The 26,310-nt window shown below is 42.7% G+C and overlaps 1 protein-coding gene across 2 annotated transcripts in view; it reads right to left on the bottom strand.

Moving 5' to 3' along the window:
- Positions 1 to 26,310, bottom strand: part of LOC136876357 (sodium-coupled monocarboxylate transporter 1) — a 176,744-nt gene that overhangs the window by 98,464 nt on the left and 51,970 nt on the right. For both annotated transcript variants that reach the window (XR_010860577.2, XM_067150234.2), the window contains exon 2: positions 684 to 843. Coding sequence is in view for 1 of the 2 variants with exons in the window: in XM_067150234.2 (XP_067006335.2) it covers positions 684 to 843 (160 nt within the window). In the remaining variant the exon portion in view is untranslated. The remainder of the gene's footprint in view (positions 1 to 683; positions 844 to 26,310) is intronic.

Genomic DNA, 26,310 nt, shown 5'->3' with positions numbered 1-26,310 from the left:
CTTGCGCATGCGCAGTGATTCAATTCTCATCTTTGTTTACATCCGTAGCCTACGATTGATTGACTTGTAGGTTATACATCGTTTCTAGAGGGCAAACGGTTGGAAATAGGTATATACCATCGCGAACTTTTTTGTAGAGGTTTCTATGCTCTACAATTCGTACACTTACACTTGGGGTCTATTGTTGATAGTTCACGCAGCGTAAGTCAAGAAAGCAAGTGACCGACCGACATTTTTGTCGCTTGAGCCTCGAAATATATTCAGAAATATAAGTTATTTATTAATGTTGAGGGCCAGCGCTCTACCATCTGATCTGAATCCTTAGCTTAAACCTCAGTTTCATACAGCTTAACCAGTCACAGATAAGCTCGGCTTACCACTTGCACTCCCCACTGTGAAACTCGTCCAGAGTTTAAGCTCCCGCTTAGGCCCGGTCCAAGGCTTAAGCGTATACTGTGAAACCGGGCCTAACACAGATGATGGGATAAGGCACTGACCGTGACCTTAATTAAGCTGAAAATGGTAAACCATTTTCAGGGGGCTGCGGACATTGGGGTTCGAACCGAACATCTTCCATCTCAAGTTGAAACAATGTTAGACTCAGCTGATATAGGGAGGGAGGCTGGGCTTACAGACAGAACATCGATAAAAGTGTGTTGTGTTATTAAATACGTGGGGCTTACCTCATAGATAGATGTAAGCTGCAGACCATGCATCACTGGGAGGAAAGCATACACCAAGCATATTGCAGCCAGAGTAAAGCCGAAAGTCATGTACAGGAATTGTATTCCGTTTAAGTAGACATCAGTGGCGAACCCGATTAAGGCTGTGCTGGTAAGCAATCTGTAGAAAGACGATAATTTACAACATAGAATATGTACATAGTATAGGTAAATATAAGGGTGTCTGACGGGTTTATTGAACGTAGGAGCTATTAGAATCTAATGCGATTCTTCCCTGTCGGTTCACTATCCTGTAATTCACTAACTGAAGGTAACACAAAATAAACGGGAAATAAAGTTATGTAACTTCTAGTTGTTTATTTATTTTATACGTCCATAATGGAAGACTAGCTACGATTGCATTAGGCAGACTAGTTATATTCTAAGACATAATTTTTTAAACAACAATATAACAGAAAACAAATTACGCGAAGCAGATAGAAGAAGCTGAAAATACATTTTAAAACAAATTGCCTCCCCCATTTGGAGGTTGCCAAAAAGACAAAGCTTACATGAAAATTTTATTAATAACTACAAGGGTCGTTTATAATATGTCCAGTATACTATATTATATTAAAGCCAACTTAATACAGTAATTAAAAATGTGTCTCAGTCAATAATTTTGAAATCTATGAGGGATTCCTCATGACAAAGACGTAGCTAAGAGTTAAACATTCAACAGTTTAAACGTAATTCCTTATACATAACTGATTAATCAATGGAAACCATTCAACAAACATAATACTTGCTATTTACACTGACTGACAGAGCAAATGCAACACCAAGAAGGAGTGGTTCGAAAGGGATGAAAGTTGGGGAAAAAAACAGAGACGGCACGGACGAATAATTGATGTTTATTTCAAACCGATATGCAGGTTACACAATGCGCACGGCATCGACTCAGTAGGATGTAGGACCACCGCGAGCGGCGATGCACGCAGAAACACGTCGAGGTACAGAGTCAATAAGAGTGCGGATGGTGTCCTGAGGGATGGTTCTCCATTCTCTGTCAACCATTTGCCACAGTTGGTCGTCCGTACGAGGCTGGGGCAGAGTTTGCAAACGGCGTCCAATGAGATCCCACACGTGTTCGATTGGTGAGAGATCCGGAGAGTACGCTGGCCACGGAAGCATCTGTACACCTCGTAGAGCCTGTTGGGAGATGCGAGCAGTGTGTGGGCGGGCATTATCCTGCTGAAACAGAGCATTGGGCAGCCCCTGAAGGTACGGGAGTGCCACCGGCCGCAGCACATGCTGCACGTAGCGGTTGGCATTTAACGTGCCTTGAATATGCACTAGAGGTGACGTGGAATCATACGCAATAGCGCCCCAAACCATGATGCCGCGTTGTCTAGCGGTAGGGCGCTCCACAGTTACTGCCAGATTTGACCTTTCTCCACGCCGACGCCACACTCGTCTGCGGTGACTATCACTGACAGAACAGAAGCGTGACTCATCGGAGAACACGACGTTCCGCCATTCCCTCATCCAAGTCGCTCTAGCCCGGCACCATGCCAGGCGTGCACGTCTATGCTGTGGAGTCAATGGTAGTCTTCTGAGCGGACGCCGGGAGTGCAGGCCTCCTTCAACCAATCGACGGGAAATTGTTCTGGTCGATATTGGAACAGCCAGGGTGTCTTGCACATGCTGAAGAACCGCTTGGCGGCGGATGCGCCGATCGTCGCGTGCTGACGTCACTCGGGCTGCGCCTGGACCCCTCGCACGTGCCACATGTCCCTGCGCCAACCATCTTCGCCACAGGCGCTGCACCGTGGACACATCCCTATAGGTATCGGCTGCGATTTGACGTAGCGACCAACCTGCCCTTCTCAGCCCGATCACCATACCCCTCGTAAAGTCGTCTGTCTGCTGGAAATGCCTCCGTTGACGGCGGCCTGGCATTCTTAGCTATACACGTGTCCTGTGGCACACGACAACACGTTCTACAATGACTGTCGGCTGAGAAATCACGGTACGAAGTGGGCCATTCGCCAACGCCGTGTCCCATTTATCGTTCGCTACGTGCGCAGCACAGCGGCGCATTTCACATCATGAGCATACCTCAGTGACGTCAGTCTACCCTGCAATTGGCATAAAGTTCTGACCACTCCTTCTTGGTGTTGCATTTGCTCTGTCAGTCAGTGTACAATAATTAAACTCGTGTCCTCAACCCGAGGTGGTGCAGCTCTTTTCAGACACACCCCCAATGGAGGTGAGCTGCATGTACCATTCCAACCTATTATCACAGGTTGTTTAAGACCTACTCCCATAGATGAAGTCCACTGTCTCGCTGGTATAGCACCACCTGAAATCCGACGTGAGATTGCTGCTAGGCATGAGAAAAGAAACGCTATGACTATGGAAGCCCATCCTTTGTATGCCTGTCAAACAGCACATCCTAGGTTGAAATCAAGAAAGAGCTTCTTGACAACCACTGAAGCTCTTAAAGGAACTCCACAACAAGCAAGAATCTCAATGTGGCGGGAAAAATGTCAACATTTGAGAGAATGGATGGTTCCAAAGGAAGAACTTCCTCCTGGACATTCTGAAAAGTGGACAACATGGAAGGCTCTCAATCGATTACGCTCCAGTACCACGAGATGCAAGACCAACCTACAGAAATGGGGCCTTCCTGTGGAGACAGTTTACTGCAAGTGTGGTACTAAGCAGACTAACGAACATCTTCTACTGTGTCCATCTTCTCCAGCCACTTGTACCATTAAAGATCTAATGCGGGCAACTCCGAATGCGCTTGTCGTGGCCAATTTTTGGTCAACCAATGTTTAAAATTTCTTTGTTTAATTTTTGTCTCTCTTACTTTGTACTTCTGACACGATAAATAAATAAATAACCACATACCAACCCTCCTGCCATTCTTAAATTCCTGGAAGAACAGGGAATCGAACCCGGACCCCCGAGGACGTCAACTAATATTGCTAACCGTTACGCTACGGAGGTGGACACTATTTACAATAATGATAAGTAACACTAACGTTGTAACTAGCACTAATGTTATGGATTAACTGATACTATTATTATGTTCCATGATTTAATCTATATACATATATTTATATAAAATAACAGTTTTGTCTGCACATTGCTCAGAATTTAAAAGTAATGGTCTTTCTGTATCGGCCACGTCTTCAGTAACAAGGAAATGAACTTTTGCAATTTTCTGTCATCTCTGTCTGTCTGTCTGTCTGTCTGTGTGTATGTATGTAGGTCTATGTATGTATGTATGTATGTATGTATGTATGTATGTATGTATGTATGTATGTATGTACGTACGTACGCGCAGCACGAGAGAATGGCTGAAGAGAATTTAATGAAAATCTGTATGTAAAGTTGGGGAATAAGGCACTACAATCTAGGCTATAAATAATTTTATTCACGCGGATTGAAATGATAGTTTAAGGGAAGGCCTAAAATTTAATTCTCATATATCTATGTTATTAATGGTCCTGTCGATGAATACTACATAACTATAAAGTTATATATAGTTAAATTTCCGATCATTTATGTCTTATACAGTTTTACCGCACCGACTATGATAATAGAATCATGAATTTATGCTTTCATTGCTTAGTCGATATCAACGCCGAGCATTGCTAACATGGAAATATTGTTCAATCATGTTAACTGGCGATAGTTTTTGTCATAATTGTCTTAAGGTGTAAAACCCCGTGGTCGTTGGTCAACATCAGCAAGAAAAATTGTGAGATGATCATTAAAAAAGAGAAAAATGTTGTAAAGGAACGATCGCTGGAAGAATAAGACAAGAGAGAGTCATGAAAGGAGGAAGGACTGCCTTTACATTAAGTGCCCTAATATCACAGAGTCGGAAGAAAAGTAAATGTGAAGGCATATAATATCGAAAGCTCTTAAAACTGAGCAACAGTAACATTACATTGGCCACTACTGTAATGTGATTTGTCTCTTCTGTTGCCACTCATCTCCGATAGACGGAATTACTGCTATGTCCCGAGTAAAACAGCCTGCCTGAATAACAGTGGAAAGTAGCTGGGGAGTTGGGTAACTTCGCGCATACTTATTGTCCCCTTAACGACGGGTGCTGCAGCTAGTTTACATATAGACTATATTTACTAGTAAACAATAACGTGAAATCAACTGCATTACGTCTCAAACAATGATTGTTACAGATGTCAGATGCATATTATTGTTGACAAATTATTAATCAATTCTAAACAAATGTATCTATTTTCAGTACAAAAACCTCAGACCAGGATGATCAGTTGTCCACATCCATCAGCTGGAAGGCTGTAGATGTGCTCGGCTGGGGCTGCAGTAGTGCAGAACTTGATTCACGACACTTGGCCGCCTTTAACGTATCCACAAAGACGCACACGAGATGCTGTCAGTTGGTACAATTATATTATTTACATTTACCTACAAATTAAACACACACAACCTTAACCGCTGTTGGCACAAACAAAACGCTCACATCACAAACCGCCATGTTGACAAAACAACTGCCCATCGCGGCACATGGAGATTACAACAGTTGAAAACACAGATGAAACAGTTGACTGCTTACAAGCATGTCGCATCCGTGATCACAAGCATAACTTTGCTAAGCCATAACTCTACTGAACAACAAGTAACTTCCAACAACTCTCTGTCAATGACTAACTTCACCGTCAAGATCGTCCCTTTATGTATATATGTGCCTGGCCAGGCTTCTAGAAAGCTAAAAAATAAATTTAATAAAACCACCCTACCTTCGTGAAAATTCTCGAGTGCGTAATCCATTGATTGTAATGTACGGAATACTCTCCATCGTTCTCGTCACCTATTACCATTCTTGAGGTTACAGTGTGTTCCACAATTATGAATTACAATTTATATACGGGCACGAATAAATTATAATATTAATTTAGAGGTATTTAAATTAACGGAACTGATATCAATGTCTATGTTCAACACATGTTTCATGACATAACCTCACACACAATACGATCATTCAACTACGTAAATAATAATAATAATAATAATAATAATAATAATAATAATAATAATAATAATAATAAATGGATGTACATCACTTCATAGTTATACATACAAGCAATAATAATAACCACGATCGAATAATAATAATAATAATAATAATAATAATAATAATAATAATACTTCGAGCTCGATATCTGCATGGATGAGAGAGTATTGTTTTCAAGTTATACCTGTTCATCGCACTTGCGTCACCTTCTCACACTCGATATTGGTTCTAATCACATGTTGAAGTTAACGGCATCGATTCTAGTCTTGTTATGTTTTAATCTTATTTTCTTAGAACAAAGGTATCCCCTAACATGTTCTAAACACTTGTTGTATCGAGTACAGTGTTCGAATCTAGTCTTGATCACTTATTTAGTGATCTGAACACATCAATCAGTGTTCTGATCACATGTTAAAGTTAACAGCATCGATTCTAGTCTTATTATGTTTCAATCTGATCTTCTTAGAACAAAGGTGTCCCCTGACATCTAAACACATGCTGTACCGTGTTCGGTTCTAGTTAGTGATCTGAACACATCAATCAATGTTCTAATCACATGTTGAAGATAACAACATCGATTTTAGTCTTGTTATGTTTCTTTTGTAATCCACAAGTCTAAACGCACAATAATGTAATCGCTGCACACTCTTGCCTTCGCGATGCGTGTTCGATAAAGCTATGCCTTGACAGAGGAGGAGGAGGCGGAGGAGGTAGGGGGAGGAGGTGGAGGAGGTGTCGTATAGTCTCCTTCAAGATAGTAGATGAGAGGTTAGGTTCGCGAATGCACTAATGTTTAATGATGATAGCTAACGGAATTTGTTTCAAATTATCCGCCACCACATGTTAAATGTATGTAGCTAAAGATAACAGCACGGTGATCAGTAGATTAAAGATGGCATCTAGATAGAATTTCAAATTGCCGCCACCACATGTTAAATGTATGTAGCTAAAGATAGCAGCACGGTGCTTTGTTGATTAAAGATGGCGGATGATAGCTAACGGAATTACCCGCAAGATAGCAGCGCGGTGCTCTCATGATTAAAGATGGCGAATGACAGCTGTCAAAAAGCATGTAGATTCTAAATTTCCCACCACCACCACCACCACGATAAGGTTTAGTACCGTAAAGATAGCGCACTGAGGTAAGCGATGCAAGATGGCGGATAACAGCTGACGGAATTTTTCAAATTATCCGCCACCACATGTTAAATGTATGTACCTAAAGAGTGCAGCACGATGCTTTGTTGATTAAAGATGGCAGCTTGTCAAATAGAATTTTTCAAATTGTCCACCACCACATGTTAAAAGTATGTAGCTAAAGAGGGCAGCACGGTGCTCTCTTGATTAAAGATGGCTGCTGTCAAAAAGAATGTTTCAAATTGTCCGCCTCAAAGGTAAGTAGCTAAAGAGGGCAGCACTAAGCTTAGCGATGCAAGATGGCGGATGACAGCTATTACGTAGAAATTACCCGCAAGATAGCAGCACGGTGCTCTGTCGATTAAAGATGGCAGCTTGTCAAATATAATTTTTCAAATTGTCCGCCTCAAAGGTAAGTAGCTAAAGAGGGCAGCACGATGCTCTGTTGATTAAAGATGGCGGATGACAGCTGTCAAAAAAAGCATGCGGATTTGTTTCCAAACAAGAGCACGTTGAAATTACCGCCACCACTTTTCAAAGGTAAGTAGCTAAAGAGTACAGCACGGTGCTCTCTTGAATAAAGATGGGGATGACAGCTGTCAAAAAAGCACGTGGATTTGTTTCCAAACAAGAGCACGTAGAATTTTCCGCCACCACATTTCAAAGGTAAGTAGCAAAAGAGGGCAGCACGATGCTCTGTGGATTAAAGATGGATGCTTGTCAAAAAGAATTTTAAAAATTATCCGCCACCTCATTTCAAAGGTATGCACTTAAAGAGGGCAGCACGGTGCTATGTTGATTAAAGATGGCTGCTGTCAAAAAGCATTTTTCAAATTGCCCTCCACAAAGGTAAGTAGCTAAAGAGTGCAGCACTGAGGTTTGCGATGCAAGATGATGGATGACAGCTGACGGAATTACCAGCAGTGCTGTAAAGAGTGCAGCACGGTACTCTGTTGATTAAAGATGGCGGATGACAGCTGTCAAAAAAGCACGTGGATTTGTTTACCGATTCAAATCTCGCGCTAGTAAGGTTAAGTTGGCAGCACTGAGGTTTAAGCCCGTCAAGATGGCAGCACTGAGGTTAGCGATGCTTTGCTGTCGATGATAGCTATCAAAAAGCACGTGGTTGTCATAAAAAGCACGTGGATTTGTTTACCGATTCAAATCTCGCGCTAGTGAGGTTAAGTTGGTAGCATTGAGGTTTAGGCCCGTCAAGATGGTAGCAGTGAGGTTAGCGATGCGTTGTTGTCGATGATAGCTGTCAAAAAGCACGTGGCTTTGTTTACCAATTCAAATTTCCCGCGGTTGGAAGAGCGGGCTCCTGGGAAGGCCCCTCGGGTGGTGGCGGTGGAGCGGGCCCCCTGGGAGCCGGCGGTGGCGGTGGCTGCTGAACTCTCCAATATATCTACTGGTGGTGATTCTCAATAGTTAGTTTCCAGCACGTTTAGGAATTTCTGTTCCTTAAAATTTCCATACTCTGACGTCTGCTATGATCGTATGAGTAACAATAGACGTTAAACAATAAATAAAGAAACTTCGAGGTGTAAAATAGAAGAATAGAAGTTGAGTATGTAGGATTCACGATCAATACCAACAAAAAAATACGGCACAAAATATGTGTGACATTGAAACTCGACTTTATTTTTAAATTGTAACATTTTACAAAACACAGTGTGCAGAGGAATTATTATTACCTGTCCTTATCGTATTCGTTGAGCGACAATTTTCTTTTAGTAAAATGTTGCAGCTGATACGTCGTACATTTTATTTCGCATAGTTGGCATTTGGAGGTATCGCCTGATATATGCTATCCACTGGTCGTGAAGATTATCGCATGGAAACCATGGACGACAGTCGCCGTGTAGATATAGGCCTATCGTAGATGGAGTTGGAGTCCTTCCATATGCATATTTCAAGGACATCTATGTCGAAGATTTTCTTTGGTTCTTGTTTTGCTCTCTCTCTCTCTCTCTTTTTCTCGATAACGGTGCCAGAGGCAAGAGTGTCCATATTTCGAAGGCTGTTTTGATATCTACTGTAGAAGAAAAATGTTTCCTTCACTCAAATGTATGCTAATTTGTTTCCAGAAAATTTGGGCATCTGAAGGATGCGCTTCAGATATCTTACGTTTAGGTTCTCTAGTTTTCTTTTGTTAAAATGAGTTTGTGTCAGATTAGTTATATTCCTTAGTTGCAACTAAGGCCACTTTGAGTCTGAAGAGAGCTATCACTGTTCGTACAGAAACTTTCGCTGTTTCGGCATGTCATAATATTATTTTCCTTGCTGCAGCTGTCATTCTTTCATATGTAGATTGAATGTTGAGCCAGTGTTCTGGAGTGTTATTTTTAGATATTTAAAGGAAGGCACAATTTCTATGGGACTGACGTAGTGCCACGAACTTCATTCAATACCTCTGATACAATATTGTGACGACGACATCTGGTGCAAGAAAGGCTGTCAACAGCTACGTAACTGCAGCACAAGGAGGCTTTATTCAGTAACTCTTTACCTGGAGGAGATACGACATTTCAAGGGCAACGAACTACGACTCTTCAGTAGAAATGCAAAGCCAGTAGATATCCCACATCACCACGATAACGCGAAACATAACAGAGCCACAACATAGTAGATCTCTGCAATAAACCCCCAACCCTGAGAATATAAAATGGAAATAATGATGGCTAAAGTTTTCGGATAGAATGGTGTTCTATACAGAGGCGTGTTATAACTCTGAAATTTTAGTAAAAAACATAAAGAAAGTAACAGAGAAGATAATGGCACAAATCTAATGTTGTTTGCCGCCATGAGTAGCTCAGACGGTAATTATAAGTGAGAAGACTTTTCCTATTAGTGAAACTCACAACCTGATTTTTAACCCCGTTTGTTATCTATTGTCCATCTCACAACATTGATGAGGTCTTTTTTGCAGTTGCTCACAATCTGAATGAATGAATGACTTTATTTTCCTCTGATCTACAGCATTGAAGCCTTATTGATCTACTAAGGAGAAAAATAATAATGCCCAACCTAGGCAGCTTAATCTAACATACACATATAATAATTCCTGTAAAATAAACATATCTGATACCAAAGCAAGGAAAAAAAAACAATATTGCTATAAATAATAATAATCAAATGGCAACGAGGCAGAATGGTCTGTTGTCCCTAGTATAAGACAGTATGGCAGTATGGCAATGAAAAACTAACTGGTAACATATTGCTATGTAGAGTACGATGCTGTGTCAGATTTGCATCTGCACTTTAAACAAAGAGTATATCACTTCCTACTCACAATATTGTAACTTATTTATTTATCTCTATACAATATAACATCATCCACAAAAAGTCTTATCGTTGATTCCAGTTCTTAACTCATATCATTTAAATATATAAGCAAACATAAAGGTCCAGTAATGCTTTACACAGGTCAATCGCGATACAGTCCATTTGACCTCCTGAATTCAAGATATCTGCTATCAATCGCGCGGTCAACTCGCTCGGTGAGGTGATATCAAACTGTATGACATGTATTTACGGCCGGATGCCCTTCTTGACGCCAACCTCAGTTGAGGAGGTAATGAAATGAAACAAATGATAGTGAATGAAATTGGGTAAGGAGATGAAAGAAATAAGATGTGGCGTATGAATAGGAACTATCCTGATACAGTCCGACTCGTTGGCTGAATGGTCAGCGTACTGGTTCAGAGGGTCCCGGGTTCGATTCCCGGCCGGGTCGGGGATTTTAACCTTCATTGGTTAATTCCAATAGCTTGGGGGCTGGGTGTTTGTGCTGTCCCCAACATCCTTGCAACTCACACACCACATATAACACTATCCTCCACCACAATAACACGCAGTTACCTACACATGGCAGATGCCGCCCACCCTCATCGGAGGGTCTGCCTTACAAGGACTGCACTCGGCTAGAAATAGCCATACGAAATACAGTGTGTCCCACTCCCAGCGGGACCGGAAGACAACATGCATGTTCCGAGCTGTATATTCATAACCTCCCGTGTATTCTGTTACCGAATTTCTCTCTGCTAGTTGCTTTACGTCGCACCGACACAGATAGGTCTTATGGCGACGATGGGACAGGGAAGGCCTAGGAGTGGGAAGAAAGCGGCCGTGGCCTTAATTAAGGTACAGCCCCAGCATTTGCCTGGTGTGAAAATGGGAAACCACGGAAAACCATTTTCAGGGCGTTACCTAATTTATTACACTTATTACACCCAATAGCCTTTACATGCACCCATTAGTCAGTATCACGAGTACTAGCCTTTTTTTCTTTACAATTGGTGTTGGAAATGGTGTCGACAGTGGGGCTCGAACCTACTATCTCCCGAATACTGGATACTGGCCGCACTTAAGCGACTGCAGCTATCGAGCTCGGTTCCTGGTATTTTCTAATGAAATTGCCATTCACACGCGTAAGTTCCTGTTGCGTAAAATTGTCCTAATCACTGTTGATATATTGTTTTTAAGTTCATCTGTGGTGTGATGATTGTTTCTGTAAACTTTATTCTTTAGGGTTCTCCACAAATAAAAGATGCACACAATAAGGTCGGGGGAGCGGGGGTCATAACCCTTTGTTCAAGCGTGAATTTCACTGGAATTTCAAGGGTGTAATAATGTAATAAAATCTAATTAATTCTTCTGAAATTCAGCCACGCGTGCTCTTAAAACAAACGTATCACTTCACGGCTTCCCAGGACACACAGGCTCGTGTAACTGACCGCCTCGTGGCTATGCAGTGAGTTAGCATGTGGCATGGCCAACTCGAAGTTCCGGCCTACTACACATGACAGTTCCATAGTGATGACGTCAGCCGTTTAGTGTTTTTGTATGGAGGCACGAGTCTAGTTTACGTGGTGGTATGGTAGCACGTTGTTGTTATTTCAACGTTTTTAGAGGTGTTCGTTCGTGTTTCCAAGTGATAACTGTATGAAAACGCATCAGTAAAACATATATTTTCAGCCAATACGGGCTTGAAATAAACAACGCAAAGACAAAACTCATGGTTATAAGTAAGGAAAATATTTCCGGAATAAACTTGGTTATAAATCAAAAGAGTATAGAAAGGGTAAAACAATATACATACCTTGGAACCATAATAAATGAAGACTGGGATTGCTCACAAGAAGTCAAGGTACGCATTGGAAAAGCAAGAAGTGTGTTCCAGAAAATGAGTAATGTGTTTAAAAGCCACAATCTAACTTTAGGGACTGAAATCAGACTTCTGCACTGTTATGTATTTTCTGTTCTTTTATATGGTGTAGAGACATGGACCTTACATAAAAACACAGAGAAGAAGCTGGAGGCCTTTGAAACATGGCTTTATAGGCGGATCCTGAGAATATCTTGGACCCAGAAAATTACAAACGTGGAAGTAATGAGAAGGATGAACACAACACCTCAGTTGATCAAGATAGTGAAATGCCGAAAGCTGCAGTATCTGGGACATATAATGCGCAACACAGATAGATACAACCTACTCCAAAAAATACTCCAGGGGAAAATCAACAGCAAAAGAGGTCCTGGAAGAAGAAGAATATCTTGGCTTGACAATCTTAGAGGCTGGTGCAATATGTCATCAGTTGAACTGTTCCGCTCTGCCACAAACAAGACGAAAATAGCCATCATGATCGATAACATCCGAAACGGATAGGCACCGAAAGAAGAAGAAGAAGTATGTGTTAAATACTATAACATTGTAATTTAAGCAGCCTGGTGTTAGGAAGCATTGCTGGGTTATGTGATAGGTTAGGTGAACTCGCTGAGCTATTATGCATTTTCTAAAGTACTCTAAAGTTTAATTATTTAATTATGATTATTATTGTACCGGGAGGTACACCCCAACGCCACGCATTTAAATCTTGCGCCTAAATTAACTCCTCTACTGGAGAAACCGTCAACTTGAAACTAGACCTACCTAAATCTTTGCTCATAAGATGTCACCACTAATATCTGATGGAATTTTGTCATTTTGTTCCTGCACTGTGTGAATTTCTACTTGTTTTGTTAACCATTCATCAAGAAGTTTGGACATTTTTCCATAGATGTCACTGCTGAATAACTATGATCATGCATCCTGGTGCGAATGAATGAACTTTTGATTTAAAGAAGTTTTGTACCCATACGTTTTTTTACTAATTGATGCTCATTTATTTTTGGGTTGGCAATATTTATCTTTTCGTTCCGCCAGTTTTGAATCTAGCCAGTCCCAAATTTCTTTAATTAGTTTTCAACCTATCACAGCCTTCTTCTTCGAATTTGAGTGTAACCTTTAAATCAACCAATAAACGTGAGAGGGTGTGGCTAGTTTAATTTGGAATGGTCTCGAACTTTCTCCGAGGGTTTATAAACTGCGGATTTTCTCGTCTCTTGGCCAATTGATCGTCATCTGACCTAGTGTGTGTGTCAAAGCAGGAGGCGAGCGGCGCCTCTTTCACCAGGCAGCAGTTCTTCAGCAAGGTAATGGCCACATAACATCTTACCTTCTTGCTCGCTCCGCAGCTTAACCTGAGGAAAAGGTCCGAAACATTAACTACGTAACCTAGTTTTCCTAAAAATGTAACTTCCTGCCGGCTAATGTAAAACTTCATAAAATCTTTAACTGTAAATCTGGGATAGAGAGTGATGTACCCTCTCGAGCTCCCCTTCATATTGGTCTGAGGTGACTACGTTTTGTAACTAGTTTTCTTCCCTTCCGTAATGTTCTAATTTATTCTTATACGAGTCACCTCCATAGTTTGGGAACAGCCCCTGTTTCATCATCGGCCTAGTGCCCCTTAGGTTTTAAGTGTTCATATCTAGGAGTGCAAGCATTAGCCTCCTTTCATTTGTGTTCGGGCCATTTATTTAACTGTTATTCCTTTTACACGAAGGCCCTATAAGTTGGGTACGAGACACCCCTGATTCAATTTGTAAATTGGGCCATGGAAGGCCAAAAGATGTAAGATATTTTTGGTGTTGCCTTGAGTAGGCTTGAGAACTGAGAGCACGTTAGCTCTTTTTTAAGTGTATAAAAGTGCCTCTGGGAGGCCTGATATTGTAATTGCCGGAGCAAGTGCTCCATGGATTAGGGGATTTCTCCCCTCTGAACAAATTTGTGCTCGTTTGTAAATTTGAACTGGGAGCTCAAAAATTGTAAAACTAGGGGCTTGAAGCCCAAGAGTGTTAAAGTTTTGAAATCTTGGATTTTTTCTATTTTGTACCTGAAATGTGATTGTTATCTCACTAAGTGAAAAAATGTTAAGTTTGTTGTTTTCCAAAAATATAACCTTCAGTTTAAGTTTTAAATTCTTTTCTTGACATTGTAGCTAGACCCATTCATCCCGGCACCTTCTTTCACCTCTGCGGTCCACAAATACCCCGGAACAAGTGGTAGCAGAGCGGTTTAATGGGTCTCAATTAAGCCCTTTTGACGGCTAAACATAGCATTCGGATCGAACTCTAAGAATTTTCACAGTCGGTGGAATTTTTTTTCCAAATTTGTAAATTTTCTGTCATCATGTCCGGCCATCGCGAAGTCCTCCATCCCGGCTACTTGCGCAAGGAGGAATTAATTTATGAATTACTTATTAGAAATGTTCAATCTGGAGGCACGGTTGTGGCAGATACCACCAAGCTTAAGGAATCCCTTGAATTACCAATTTGTATCCCAACTTTGGGAGAGAAGGATATTGATAAGGCTCTGTCCACTATCACGAACAACACCACCGAGCTAGCATCCGTAGTTAGTTTTTTGAAGTGAGTGATCCTTCTGCTAACCAACGTAAAAGAGTACAGGCTAGGTTGTTCCATTTTTACAATAGAGTAAGGGACCTATTGTCTCTTAAACTAAAAGAAGACCATGCAAGGAGGCTAGTAATCTTGTTGAACACCTATCTGAAATGTCAAATAAAGTTCTTCAATTGTTGACTGGGGCTGCTACTCCGAAAACCGACCAAGCCACGGTCGTAAACATCGTGAGTGAGGAAGATTCTTCCAAGGGTGTAGAAAGTAGAAAATCTGTATCAACGCAACAAACTTCTGCCCCATTAAGAAATGAGCCTGATCGTCGTGCATCCATTCCACCATTCTTTTTAAATAACACTGTCCTTGAAGCTTCTTCACGCCCTAGGCCGTTACCTATTATGTCACCTGGGTTTAGTAGTTTGCCTCATCCTTTAGCTATGTTGCTTAAGGGAATTTCTAAATTTTCGATTAATTCTACTAATGATGCCATTTCATTTTTAAGATTTTTAGTTGAATTTCAAGATCACGCTCTAGTGTTTTCTCTTTCCCCCCCTCAAATTCTTCAAATAATTTACCCTTACTCCATAGGTGTCCTCTCGGACAAAATAGTCAGAGCCATAGCTGAGCAATCTTCTATAGAAGACTTCCACGCACACCTTCTGGCGAATTTCATTCCGGCTAGGAAAAATGTCCTCTCTAATACAGAAGTACTATTACAGAGTATAGCGACTGGAAAAAATCTCGCTGACTTCATCCAAGACATTAAGTTCTACACAAGGGTATTCGCTCTTCATTTCCCGGAAGATCAAATCGTGCAGACCATCGTGGAAGGCATTTCCCCACCTTATAGGTCGTACTTATGTTTTGCGTCGCGCCCTCAAACGTTTGCTGAATTAGAGACTATGGCGGTCTCAGCCGAAGGAGTGAGGTACGTCGACACCTTACGAGTAGCTAAGGAGCCGCCTCCGTCTTCGAGCAACGTTCGGCCTCAAGCTCGCCGAACTTTCACCACCGGCAAATGCTATGCTTGTGGATCGACAGATCATCTGCGTAACAAGTGCTCTTTCATTAAATCGAGTGGGACAAAGAATGGTGCAGGTTCATCACAAGGATGTTTCAAGTGTGGCTCCTTTAATCACCTCGCCAAAAATTCCCCTAACGCCAATAGCACCGCCTCCTGTTCAACTTCTGGTGCAACCTCAACCAACTGGAATAATCGAACGTGACTAGGGGCATCGGCTGAGTCGGCAAAGTCATCTTCCCAAGGCTCATCCCCAGTTAAAACCACCGAAAGCTCAGAACAGGGTAGAAGTTCTTCTAACCCCGCATTTGAATGCCCTAAAGAATGCCTTAGGATTGCGGCGGAGACCCCCGCACTTGTACCTTTTCTGAAAGTGGAACTGAATAGTGAGACCGTTTCCGCTCTATTAGACTCTGGGAGTGTTTGTTCTATTATTTCGGCTGACTGGTATTCTAAATTAAAGTCTGTCTGTAAACTTTCTGATTATTGTTCGACTTCAGTTCAATGTGTTTCGGCTAATTCTTCTCTATTAGAAATTTTAGGTTTCCTATTTGCCAAAATTCGTATTTCTAAATTCACTCGGAAAGTTAAATTGTTTGTGGCTAAGCGCTTGTCATGCCCCATAATATTAGGAGCAGACTTCATGTCTTCTAGTGGTCTAGTGCTCGACATTCAGAGCAAGTCGTGCACTTTCAAATTTGCTAGTAACTGTAAGATTCCTTTGCTTAAGTGTAATTCTGCATCATGTTCCTGTTTCGCCTACCCAGGATGAGATGTTGTTAGACCTTAGACATCTACCTGAGGAGCAGGCTGATAGGATTCGTCAATTGTGTCAGTCGTTTCCGGATGTATTTTCCGATACTCTTGGCGTTACTGACCTTATTGAATATAAGATTGAGGTTACGGATTCGATCCCGGTCAGAATTCCACCTTACAGGCAATCTCCTCCTAAAATGAAGGCTATGAAGGAGATAATCGACCAGATGTTAAAGGATGGCATTATTCGACCTTCTAAGACGGTGTATTCATCGCCTATTTTCATGGTTCCGAAACCCCAAGGTGGCTTCAGGCCTGTGATTGACTATAGGCTTTAAACCGGAAGGTGGTGTTACAATCGGTGCCTCTTCCAGACCTTCACTCTTGTTTTTCATGGTTTCAGAAAGCTATGTTCTTCACCATCTTATACCTTAACCAGGCGTACAATCAGATCCCCCCAGCAGAAGAATCAAAACATCTAACAGCTTTTGCCACGGATTGGAACTTGTATGAGTACAACCGAATGCATTTCGGACTCCCCACGGGGGCAGCTGTGCTAACGAGACTGCTGGATAGGGTCTTCTCTGACACCAAGTTTGAATACTTGTACCATTATCTTGACCTTGAGACCTTTGAAGAGCACCTTGATCATCTAAAAGAGGTCCTTAATCGCCTTCGTAAGGCAGGGTTAACTGTGAAGTTATCTAAGGTAGCATTCGCTAAGCCTTCCATGTCATTCCTTGGCCGTATTGTGTCGCCCGATGGTGTGTCCATTGATCATTCTAGAACACATGCCATCCGTGATTTCAAACCTCCCAAGGACATCAAAGTTATTGCCAGGTTCATCGGCATGGTGAAGTTCTTCAGGAAATGTATTCCTAACTTCGCTAACAAAGCGGTGCCCTTGAACTTAATTCGTAGGAAAGGTGTCAAATTTGAGTGGGGGCCGTCTCAACAAGCCGCTTTTGAAGATCTAAAATTAGCTCTTTGCAACGCCCCTGTCCTTGCTATGCCTGATTTCTCGAAGAAATTCATCGTTCAAACCGACGCCTCGTCGTCGGCGGTGGCTGCTGTGATTCTTCAAGAAACTGAACTCGGAAGGCAACCCATCGCCTATGTATCTAGGACTCTATCGGCTCAAGAAGCCAAGTATTCCATCTATGAACTCGAGGGTTTGGCAGTCTTATTTGCATTAGAGAAGTTTCGCCTCTATCTGGAACATGTCAAGTTCGACTTAGAAACAGATAACCATGCCTTAAGTTGCGTCTCAACTAGGCCGCGTCGTACTGGTCGTATAGCCCGATGGGCCATCAGGATTTCGCCCTTCCAATTTGATGTTAGGCATATCAGAGGATCCGAAAATGTTGTTGCGGATGGACTAAGTCACATGTTTGCTAATGATGTGGAGACCTCCGAGTTGGAAGATAGTTATCCCTTCCCACGCCCATACCTTCGGGTGTAAATGCCATTCTAACTGATGCCCCCATGTTGCTTAGGGATATTGAAAAATATCAACGTGAATATCCTTTGCTGGCCCCTATTATGGAAACCCTTTTTTCTGGGGAACATGTTGTTCCTTATGTGTTGAGGAACGGGGTTTTATGTTGCCCGTCGAGGCATGATCAAAAGATGAAAATTGTGGTTCCAGCTGTCCTTGTACCAATGATCATCAAGTACTACCATGACACCCTATTAGGGGGGCATTTAGGCATCTTCAAAACTCGAGAAAAGATCCGAGAGATGTTTATTTGGAAAGGTATGGACGGTGAAATTCGTGAATTGGTAAAAGCTTGTAAATCTTGTTTGTTTAGTAAACCCACCTTGTCCACTAAGCTAGGTCTCTTATCTTCTCATCAAGCGTCGCACCCCATGAACGCGTCTATATCGTTTACGTCGGACCTTTCCCCCAATCAAAGGGGAACGCCAACAAATTCATTCTAGTGTGTGTAGATGGTTTCACTAGGTTTTCCTGGTTATTTCCGACTAAGCAGGCTACCGCTCAGTCCACCATTTCTTGTTTGAATATCATATTTGCTTCCTTTGGTCTTTGTCAATATTTAGTTTCGGTTAATGCTAAGGCATTTACATCCAGTCTCTTCCGTAAATTCTGTTTTGACCTGTCTATATCACATGTAATTACATCGGCGTATTATCCTCAACCATCTCTGGCTGAACGGGTCAACCGTAATCTTAGTTCAGCTCTCATTGCATTTCATCATTAAGATCATTCCAAGTGGGATACGTCCCTGCATTGGTTGACCTTTGCTTTGAATTCGGCAGTTCATGAGTCCTATAAGTTTACTCCTGCTTCTCTGATGTTTAAATTTGTGCCTAACACGCCGCTCTCTAACCTTTGGTCACTCAATGATATTCTACCAGAGACAATCGATCCCGATAATTTTAGAGATCTATGGAAGAAGGCTAAGGCCAATCTTAAGGTGTCACATGAAAAGGTTAGGGAAAGATATGATCGTGGACGGAGGCCCACCAATTTAAAAGTAAGAGATCATGTCATGGTTAGGAATTTTGTTCCCGCGGGCAAGCTTGCCCCCAGATTTCATTGGCCGTGCATCATATTGGATTTTCTGACTCCTGTTACATTATTAGTGAGCAATCCAGCCACGGAGAGGATCTTTAGGGTTCACCTATCCCAGCTGAAGCCTGTGTAATGTCATTGTTAACTTAGCCATCAACGTTTAGCAGCAGTTGGAAGGTTATATTTTTTGAGAGGCCTTCTGCCCCAAATTATTTTATTTTGTTATATACATGATCTGTATGTATGATATTCCCCTCTGGATTTCCTGCTGTCCATTCCTAAGTGGCCATTACCAAGTCCCCGTCTCTGCATATCCACACAATTGGCATAAAAGCCTTCCACGCCGCCCGGCCCTCAGCATCACTAATAAAGATCGTACCCCCTGATCTCAAGTCTACAACAACACTTTTCTGTCGCCGAGATCATACTGTTTCAGTGCCCCCTCAGCTGGTTGCCGCCGTATTTTAACATCTTTGAGGGAAACCGGGGCGAAGAAAGGGCCCTCTTCACTCTAGTAAGGCCTCCTTTTGAACGGCTCGCCGGAGTCCATCTCCAGGCAAAGGCTGATGTGCGGCGCCCCTACCGCAAATTCATCTGGGTACTGTAGATATATTTCTAATCTGCGACGTCCTTCACCACGACTACTCCTCTCACAGTAGCGAGAGAGGTGTATCTGAGGGTACTTGAGGGGTCCGGGCGACCTCGACTGGATACCGGCAGCGGCGGCATGACTTGATGTCAAAAATATTCACTTGTATTTAATCTTCTATGTCTACAAGGACACTCTAAAGCTGGAGTTTAACAAGTTTCTACCTATCAACAAACAAAAACTTAGAAATTTTCTTCAACTGGAAATAATTTTTCTTCAAAATTTTCTGTGTCACCCCTAAGAAGGACATTTGGGGGTTGGGGGAGGTCTGTATCGGGAGGTACACCCCAACGCTGCGCATTTAAATCTTGCGCCTAAAAGAACTCCTCTACTGGAAAAACCATGAACTTGAAACTAGACGTACTTAAATCTTTACTCACAAGATGTCACCACTAATATCTGATGGAATTTTGTTATTTTGAAGTTTCCTGTACTGCGTGAATTTCTGCTTGTTTTGTTAACCATTCATCAAGACGTTTGCACATTCTCCCATAGATGTCATTGCTGGTGCACCCTGGTGCGAAGTGAATGAACTTTAGATATAAAGAAGTTTTGTACCCATAAGTTCTTTTACTAATTGATGCTCATTTATTTTTGGGTTGCCAATAAATATCTCTTCTTTCCGCCAGTTTTGAATCTAGCCAATTCCAAATTTCTGTAATTACAGTAGTTTTCAACCTATCACAGCCTTCTTCTTTGATTTTGTGTGTAACCTTTAAATCAACCAATAAACGTGAGAGGGTGTGGTTAGTTTAATCTGGAATGGTCTCGAACTTTCTCCGAGGGTTTATAAACTGCGGATTTTCTCGTCTCTTGGCCAACTGATCGTCATCTGACCTAGTGTGTGTGTCAAAGCAGGAGGCGAGCGGCGCCTCTTTCACCAGGCAGCAGTTCTTCAGCAAGGTAATGGCCACATAACATCTTACCTTCTTGCTCGCTCCGCAGCTTAACCTGAGGAAAAGGTCCGAAACATTAACTACGTAACCTAGTTTTCCTAAAAATGTAACTTCCTGCCGGCTAATGTAGAACTTCATAAAATCATTAACTGTAAATCGGGGATAGAGAGTGATGTACCCTCTCGAGCTCCCCTTCATATTGGTCTGAGGTGACTACGTTTTGTAACTAGTTTTCTTCCCTTCCGTAATGTTCTAATTTATTCTTATACGAGTCACCTCCATAGTTTGGGTACAGCCCCTGTTTCATCATCGGCCTAGTGCCCCTTAGGTTTTAAGTGTTCATAACTAGGAGTGCAAGCATTAGCCTCCTTTCATTTGTGTTCGGGCCATTTATTTAACTGTTATTCCTTTTACACGAAGGCCCTATAAGTTGGGTACGAGATACCTCTGATTCAATTTGCAAATTGGGCCATGGAAGGCCAAAAGATGTAAGATATTTTTGGTGTTGCCTTGAATAGGTTTGAGAACTGAGAGCACGTTAGCTCTTTTTTAAGTGCATGAAAGTGCCTCTGGGAGGCCTGATATTGTAATTGCTGGAGCAAGTGCTTCATGGATTAGGGGATTTCTGCCTTCTGAACAAATTTGTGCTTGTTTGTAAATTTGAGCTGGGAGCTCAAAAATTGTAAAACTAGGGGCTTGAAGCCCAAGAGTGTTAAAGTTTTGAAATCTTGGATTTTTTCTATGTTGTACCTGAAATGTGATTGTTATCTCACTAAGTGAAAAGTTGTAAAGTTTGTTGTTTTTCAAAAATATAACCTTCAGTTTAAGTTTTAAATTCTTTTCTTAACATTGTAGCTAGACCCATTCATCCCGGCACCTTCTTTCACCTCTGCGGTCCACAAATACCCCCGAACAATTATTATAATGTGTCGTTTAGTGCATGCTCCTTTTTGCATACTGGGACGAACGTGTAGTGTGCCTGGATGTACATCCAATTACCGTTCAAATAAGGAGGTGGTTATCTCAATATTTGCGTTTCCTGCGATAAGGAGAAGCGAGCTAAATTGATTCATGCTATACACCGACCTAATTTTGATCCCAGTAAATATGTCTGTGTTTGTAGGACACATTTTTTCGAAAATCACATAATTCGAGTTGACACTGCAAAAATACCGTACGCTTCCGTTTTAACTGTGCCTAGGGTTAAGCCAAAATTAACTGACGATGCTGTCAAAACTATATTTCTTGGGTAGCCGTCATATATGTTTCAACCAACACCTGCCAAACGAAAATAGCCAGAAGAAGGGAGAGAGGATATTTTGCAGAATGACGAACTAACTTTCAAGACTATGTGCTCAAATAAGTGTAATATAATGGCATTTTAGAGACAGCAACCGTATTCCTAGTGACCATTATACTATTTTTTCAAATTGTTGTGGAGACCTACACGTTAACTGACACCTTGACACCTGATTCAAAGATGAATTTTTAAACAGTAGAAATCGTAGGGATGTTTCTTTCAATGTTGTGATAATGAAATTTGAAGAAACTGGTGATTTCTGTGACAATTGTGGGTGTGTGCAGTAGAGTTAATGAGTGTTGTGGCCAGTATCTATCATATCATTGCAAATATATTTTCTAACTGTTATTCATAAATTATTAATAACACCATGTGCTCAAATAAGTGTAATATAATTACATTTTAGAGACAGCAACAGTTTACCTAGTGACAGTCATCATACGTTTCAAATTGTGGAAAGCTACACATTAACTGAGACCTAAATATCTGATTCAAAGATGCATTTTTAAACAGTGCAAATCGTAGGGATATTTCTTCCTATGTTTTGATAATGAGAGTTGAAAAACCTGTGACAAGTGTGGGTATGTACTGTTTTGAGAGAAATCAATTCACCTTGTAACCGTCCAGGCTTCTCCAGCCATACTAATTTTTATTCTATAGTCCTACTACATGATATCACTCGATATCAAAATTATCCGTCATCGGCAATTATTCATTAAGACCTGTTAATTTAACTTCAATCAATTGTAGATAAGAAGGCTTTTTGAATCATAAACATGTATATTAGAACATCATTTATAATATTATGAAGGATAGGAATGTATTATATATTATAATGTGGTCAATATGTTGAGACAGAGTTTGTGTCATTTCATCTCATATCTATGTACACGAAAAAGTTATTCTTGGCGCTGGAAATTTACGATGACTCACTGGGTTTAACTCATGAGCGAAGAAGTATACAGCGACCCGCGCGCAAGGTTATCGCAAGCTACGAGACTACATCATCGACACGCCTACTCCTTACACGTGAAGAAAGAAGAGAGGGATAATATGATATGAGATCAACGATTCCGATGCTACGTTGTAAAGAGACTTGGTATGAAGCAGTTACCTAGGGAGGGGATGGCTCATGTCTATTATCCAGCACGGAGCAATCCAGAAACACACAATTATTATTTTCGGGACAGTGAGTTGTCGCTTCGAGATACAGTACGTAGCTGCTGTGATGCTGTCGGATCAGGGTGAGACGAAACAAGCATACGGCTTGTTATATATTTTGTATTATTCTGGATGAAGCACTACGTTAGTTCAAGTCTACAGCACTTGGTACAAGTCTGTATTGTATCAGGAGAATAGCTAAGTTGGATCTGATAACATGGAAAAATTCATAACACTGAAATTTCTCCTCCTAAGATCAACGGTGATCAATTTTCACAAGCATAGGCCCAATTTCTAATTTAAAAACTAGGTAGTTAGGGAGTGCTAGTCCACATAGCCCAAACCATATCGCAGAAGAAAGGAAGGATGTCCATGGAGCCAGTCTACAACGAGAAAAAGGGAACGAGTATCCACGGAATACAGATGACCTCAACGGAAACTACAATTGGTAAGCCGCAATTAGATAATGCAAGCAACAGTAAATTACAATAAAGTTAAATTCTTAACTCCCTCCAAGCTAAAAGGAACTTTTCCGACTCATCTCATTTTTTGTTTAATAAATTCATTTGACCAGATATTGCCTTAATTTTCTTTCTCAAAGCGATACTTAATGGTTAATTATTTAAAATCCTACCCCTGTGATTTAAGTATAAGTCTCTATGCTATTCAATATAAATTTTGCTGTACAGTTTTGTTTAAAACTGTAAAACTGGCGCCCAAACAATACATAGAGAAATGGTAAACCATGGAATGATAATTGATATTGTATTTGCGTGGCAATTTGCGAGCAAGCCGCATATAGTTTATATTTATATTCATATGTCCCCAGCTATTAACTTTCGTCTACCCAAGTGTGAAGCTTAGGAGATGAAAAAGTTAGAACCTAGTCACGATCAGCATACAGTACAGGTGAGTAGGCCTACCCTTTATTTAAAATCCTACCCCTGTGATTTAAGTATAAGTTTCTATGCTATTCAATATAAATTTTGCTGTACAGTTTTGTTTAAAACTGTAAAACTGGCGCCCAAACAATACATAGAGAAATGGTAAACCATGGAATGATAATTGATATTGTATTTGCGTGGCAATTTGCGAGCAAGCCGCATATAGTTTGTATTTATATTCATATGTCCCCAGCTATTAACTTTCGTCTCCCCAAGTGTGAAGCTTAGGAGATGAAAAAGTTAGAACCTAGTCACGATCAGCATACAGTACAGGTGAGTAGGCCTACCCTTTATTCGAATATTGTACGATATGTAATATAAGTTACTACCTTGAGTGCATATATTTTGTATCCGTATGTATTCTTTTGATAGTGTTTATTCGATGTTATGTGTATATAGGCTCATTATTGCATTTCCTTTATCACATTGTGAGAAAAAGTATCGTATCAGCAATATACGAATTGTACGCGACGACGGAGACAGCACTATACGCGTGACGTCGCAACTCTTAGTAGCAGGCCTCTATATATCAAGATAACCGTGCATGATGTTATAAATACATCACTCGGAGCGTTCATATGCATAGAGGACGAGCTTGGCAGTCGTAGCGAGAAGACGTACGTGCTTCCCGCTGACTCATCTCTCCTCGCCAGGCGATCTGTACTTTCCCAGTACTAGTCAGGCAACTGTACTTGTTGGTACACTTTCGAAAGAGCATTGTCCGAGTTTTATAACGGGAGGACCAAGATGACTACGGTGGACAACGGCCTGTGCAGCCAGATGGAGAAGATGTCACCCAAGGAATGTGCGATGGAGTGCGGGCGCCTAATCCGAAGCCTCTTCATGGGAGCCACACCAGAGACGGAAGACAGCAAAGAACCGGAGACACCGCCACCAGTGCCGGGGCAGGAGCAGGAGGCGCCGGGGCTCGAGGTGGAGGTGGAGCCGTACAGGGACGGGTGTGACCCTCCTAACGGCTTTTTCTTCTCCGAGGGCTACGCGGACCCGGAGCACGAGGTGCTGCTCGTGTACTACAGGCCGGGGCGCCCTGTATTTTCTGAACGGGGCCTAATACTGGACAGAATGCGGCGCCCTCACCACGGAGGAAGGATCATCTCGACGACCATGTCGGTGGAGAGCTTCCTACCACGAGGCCTCATCATCAGGCATCATGACCAGGAGCGGATGCGTGACGTGGAGAAGGAGCTCTCTACTCTGTTTCAGGTTATCTGTCTACCAGGGAGGGACGGCGTGCCAGGGATGAACGCCAGTGCCCACAAGAGGAGGGCCGAGTCGGAGACCAGGGAGGCCATCACTCTGACGCCGAGCAGTCTAAGTCATAGGGCGGTTAACACCGACCTAGTCTAAACCACCGAGCCGGAGACCAGCGATGCCACCACCTGGCGCCACGACTGTGCGACCCAGGCTGAGCGGCTCGGCACCGCGAAGTGGACGCAGACCGCTCATCCACGGACCACCTCTGCGAGATGGACGCATACGAAGGCCTGCCAGGAAGGGACTGTCACTAGGGCGCAATCCAAGAAGGCGCTCCAGACGACGGACAGCAGCACGGCAGTAGAGGAGGACGCCCGCTGGCGTTCGTAGGCTACTACCCAGGCCCAGCCTGCCAGCATGTCTGTCGATCTGCAGATATCGACGTGCGCCCCACAGGTCAGGGAATGCATTCGGGTTTCAGCACCGATGCCACCGCCGCCAGCCAGGAAGAGGGAGAAGACGGCGACACAGCGGGACCACCGGCTACCCGGTGGCCACCAGGACGGGAGGAGGGCCATCAGGAGGAGGCCTCTTCCCCTGCTGAGAGGAGACCCCCGGGAAGAAGACGCCGCCCCCGGACCAGGAGGAGGAAGACAACGCACCAGGACCGGGCCGCCCTGCCGCAACCCAGGACTGCTCCCAGGACAGCAGTTGACCGAGGAGCCAATCAGAAGAGGACCTCAGTGGGTACCGGCAATCAGATGAGATCCAAGCGTCCCCCTCAACAGCACTTGCAGTGTTTCCGCTGTCTGAGGTGGGGCCACCGGCAGGAGAAGTGGGGCTCTTGGTGAGGTGCAACCGTTGTGAGGGCGATCACCACTACACGGCCTGCGCAGCACTTAAAGAGGCGCTGGTGCGCGCCAACTGCGCGGGGGGCCACCCGGCCTACCATCGCAGTTGCCCTGTCTACCGGGCCTTGGCGCGGGCAGAGAGGAAGGAGGCCCGGCGTCATGACACACCCCTATCCAGGAGGCCCCCGCCCAGGTGGGCTTGGCCTCATTCTTCGGGATCGGAGGCTGGGTACGAGGAACCCCAAGGAGGCGGCGCTGTGCGGCGGGCCCTAGTGGTACTTGACACATGGCTCCGCAACCGGCAAGGCCCACGCTAGGCACAGCAGTGCCCAGACGGACTGATCCTCTGATTAATGGACTGGCAATAC

The sequence above is a fragment of the Anabrus simplex genome, chromosome 6 (genome assembly GCF_040414725.1).
Source record: "Anabrus simplex isolate iqAnaSimp1 chromosome 6, ASM4041472v1, whole genome shotgun sequence".
Lineage (NCBI taxonomy): Eukaryota > Metazoa > Arthropoda > Insecta > Orthoptera > Tettigoniidae > Anabrus > Anabrus simplex.
This window is presented reverse-complemented; position numbering and strand designations above follow the sequence as displayed.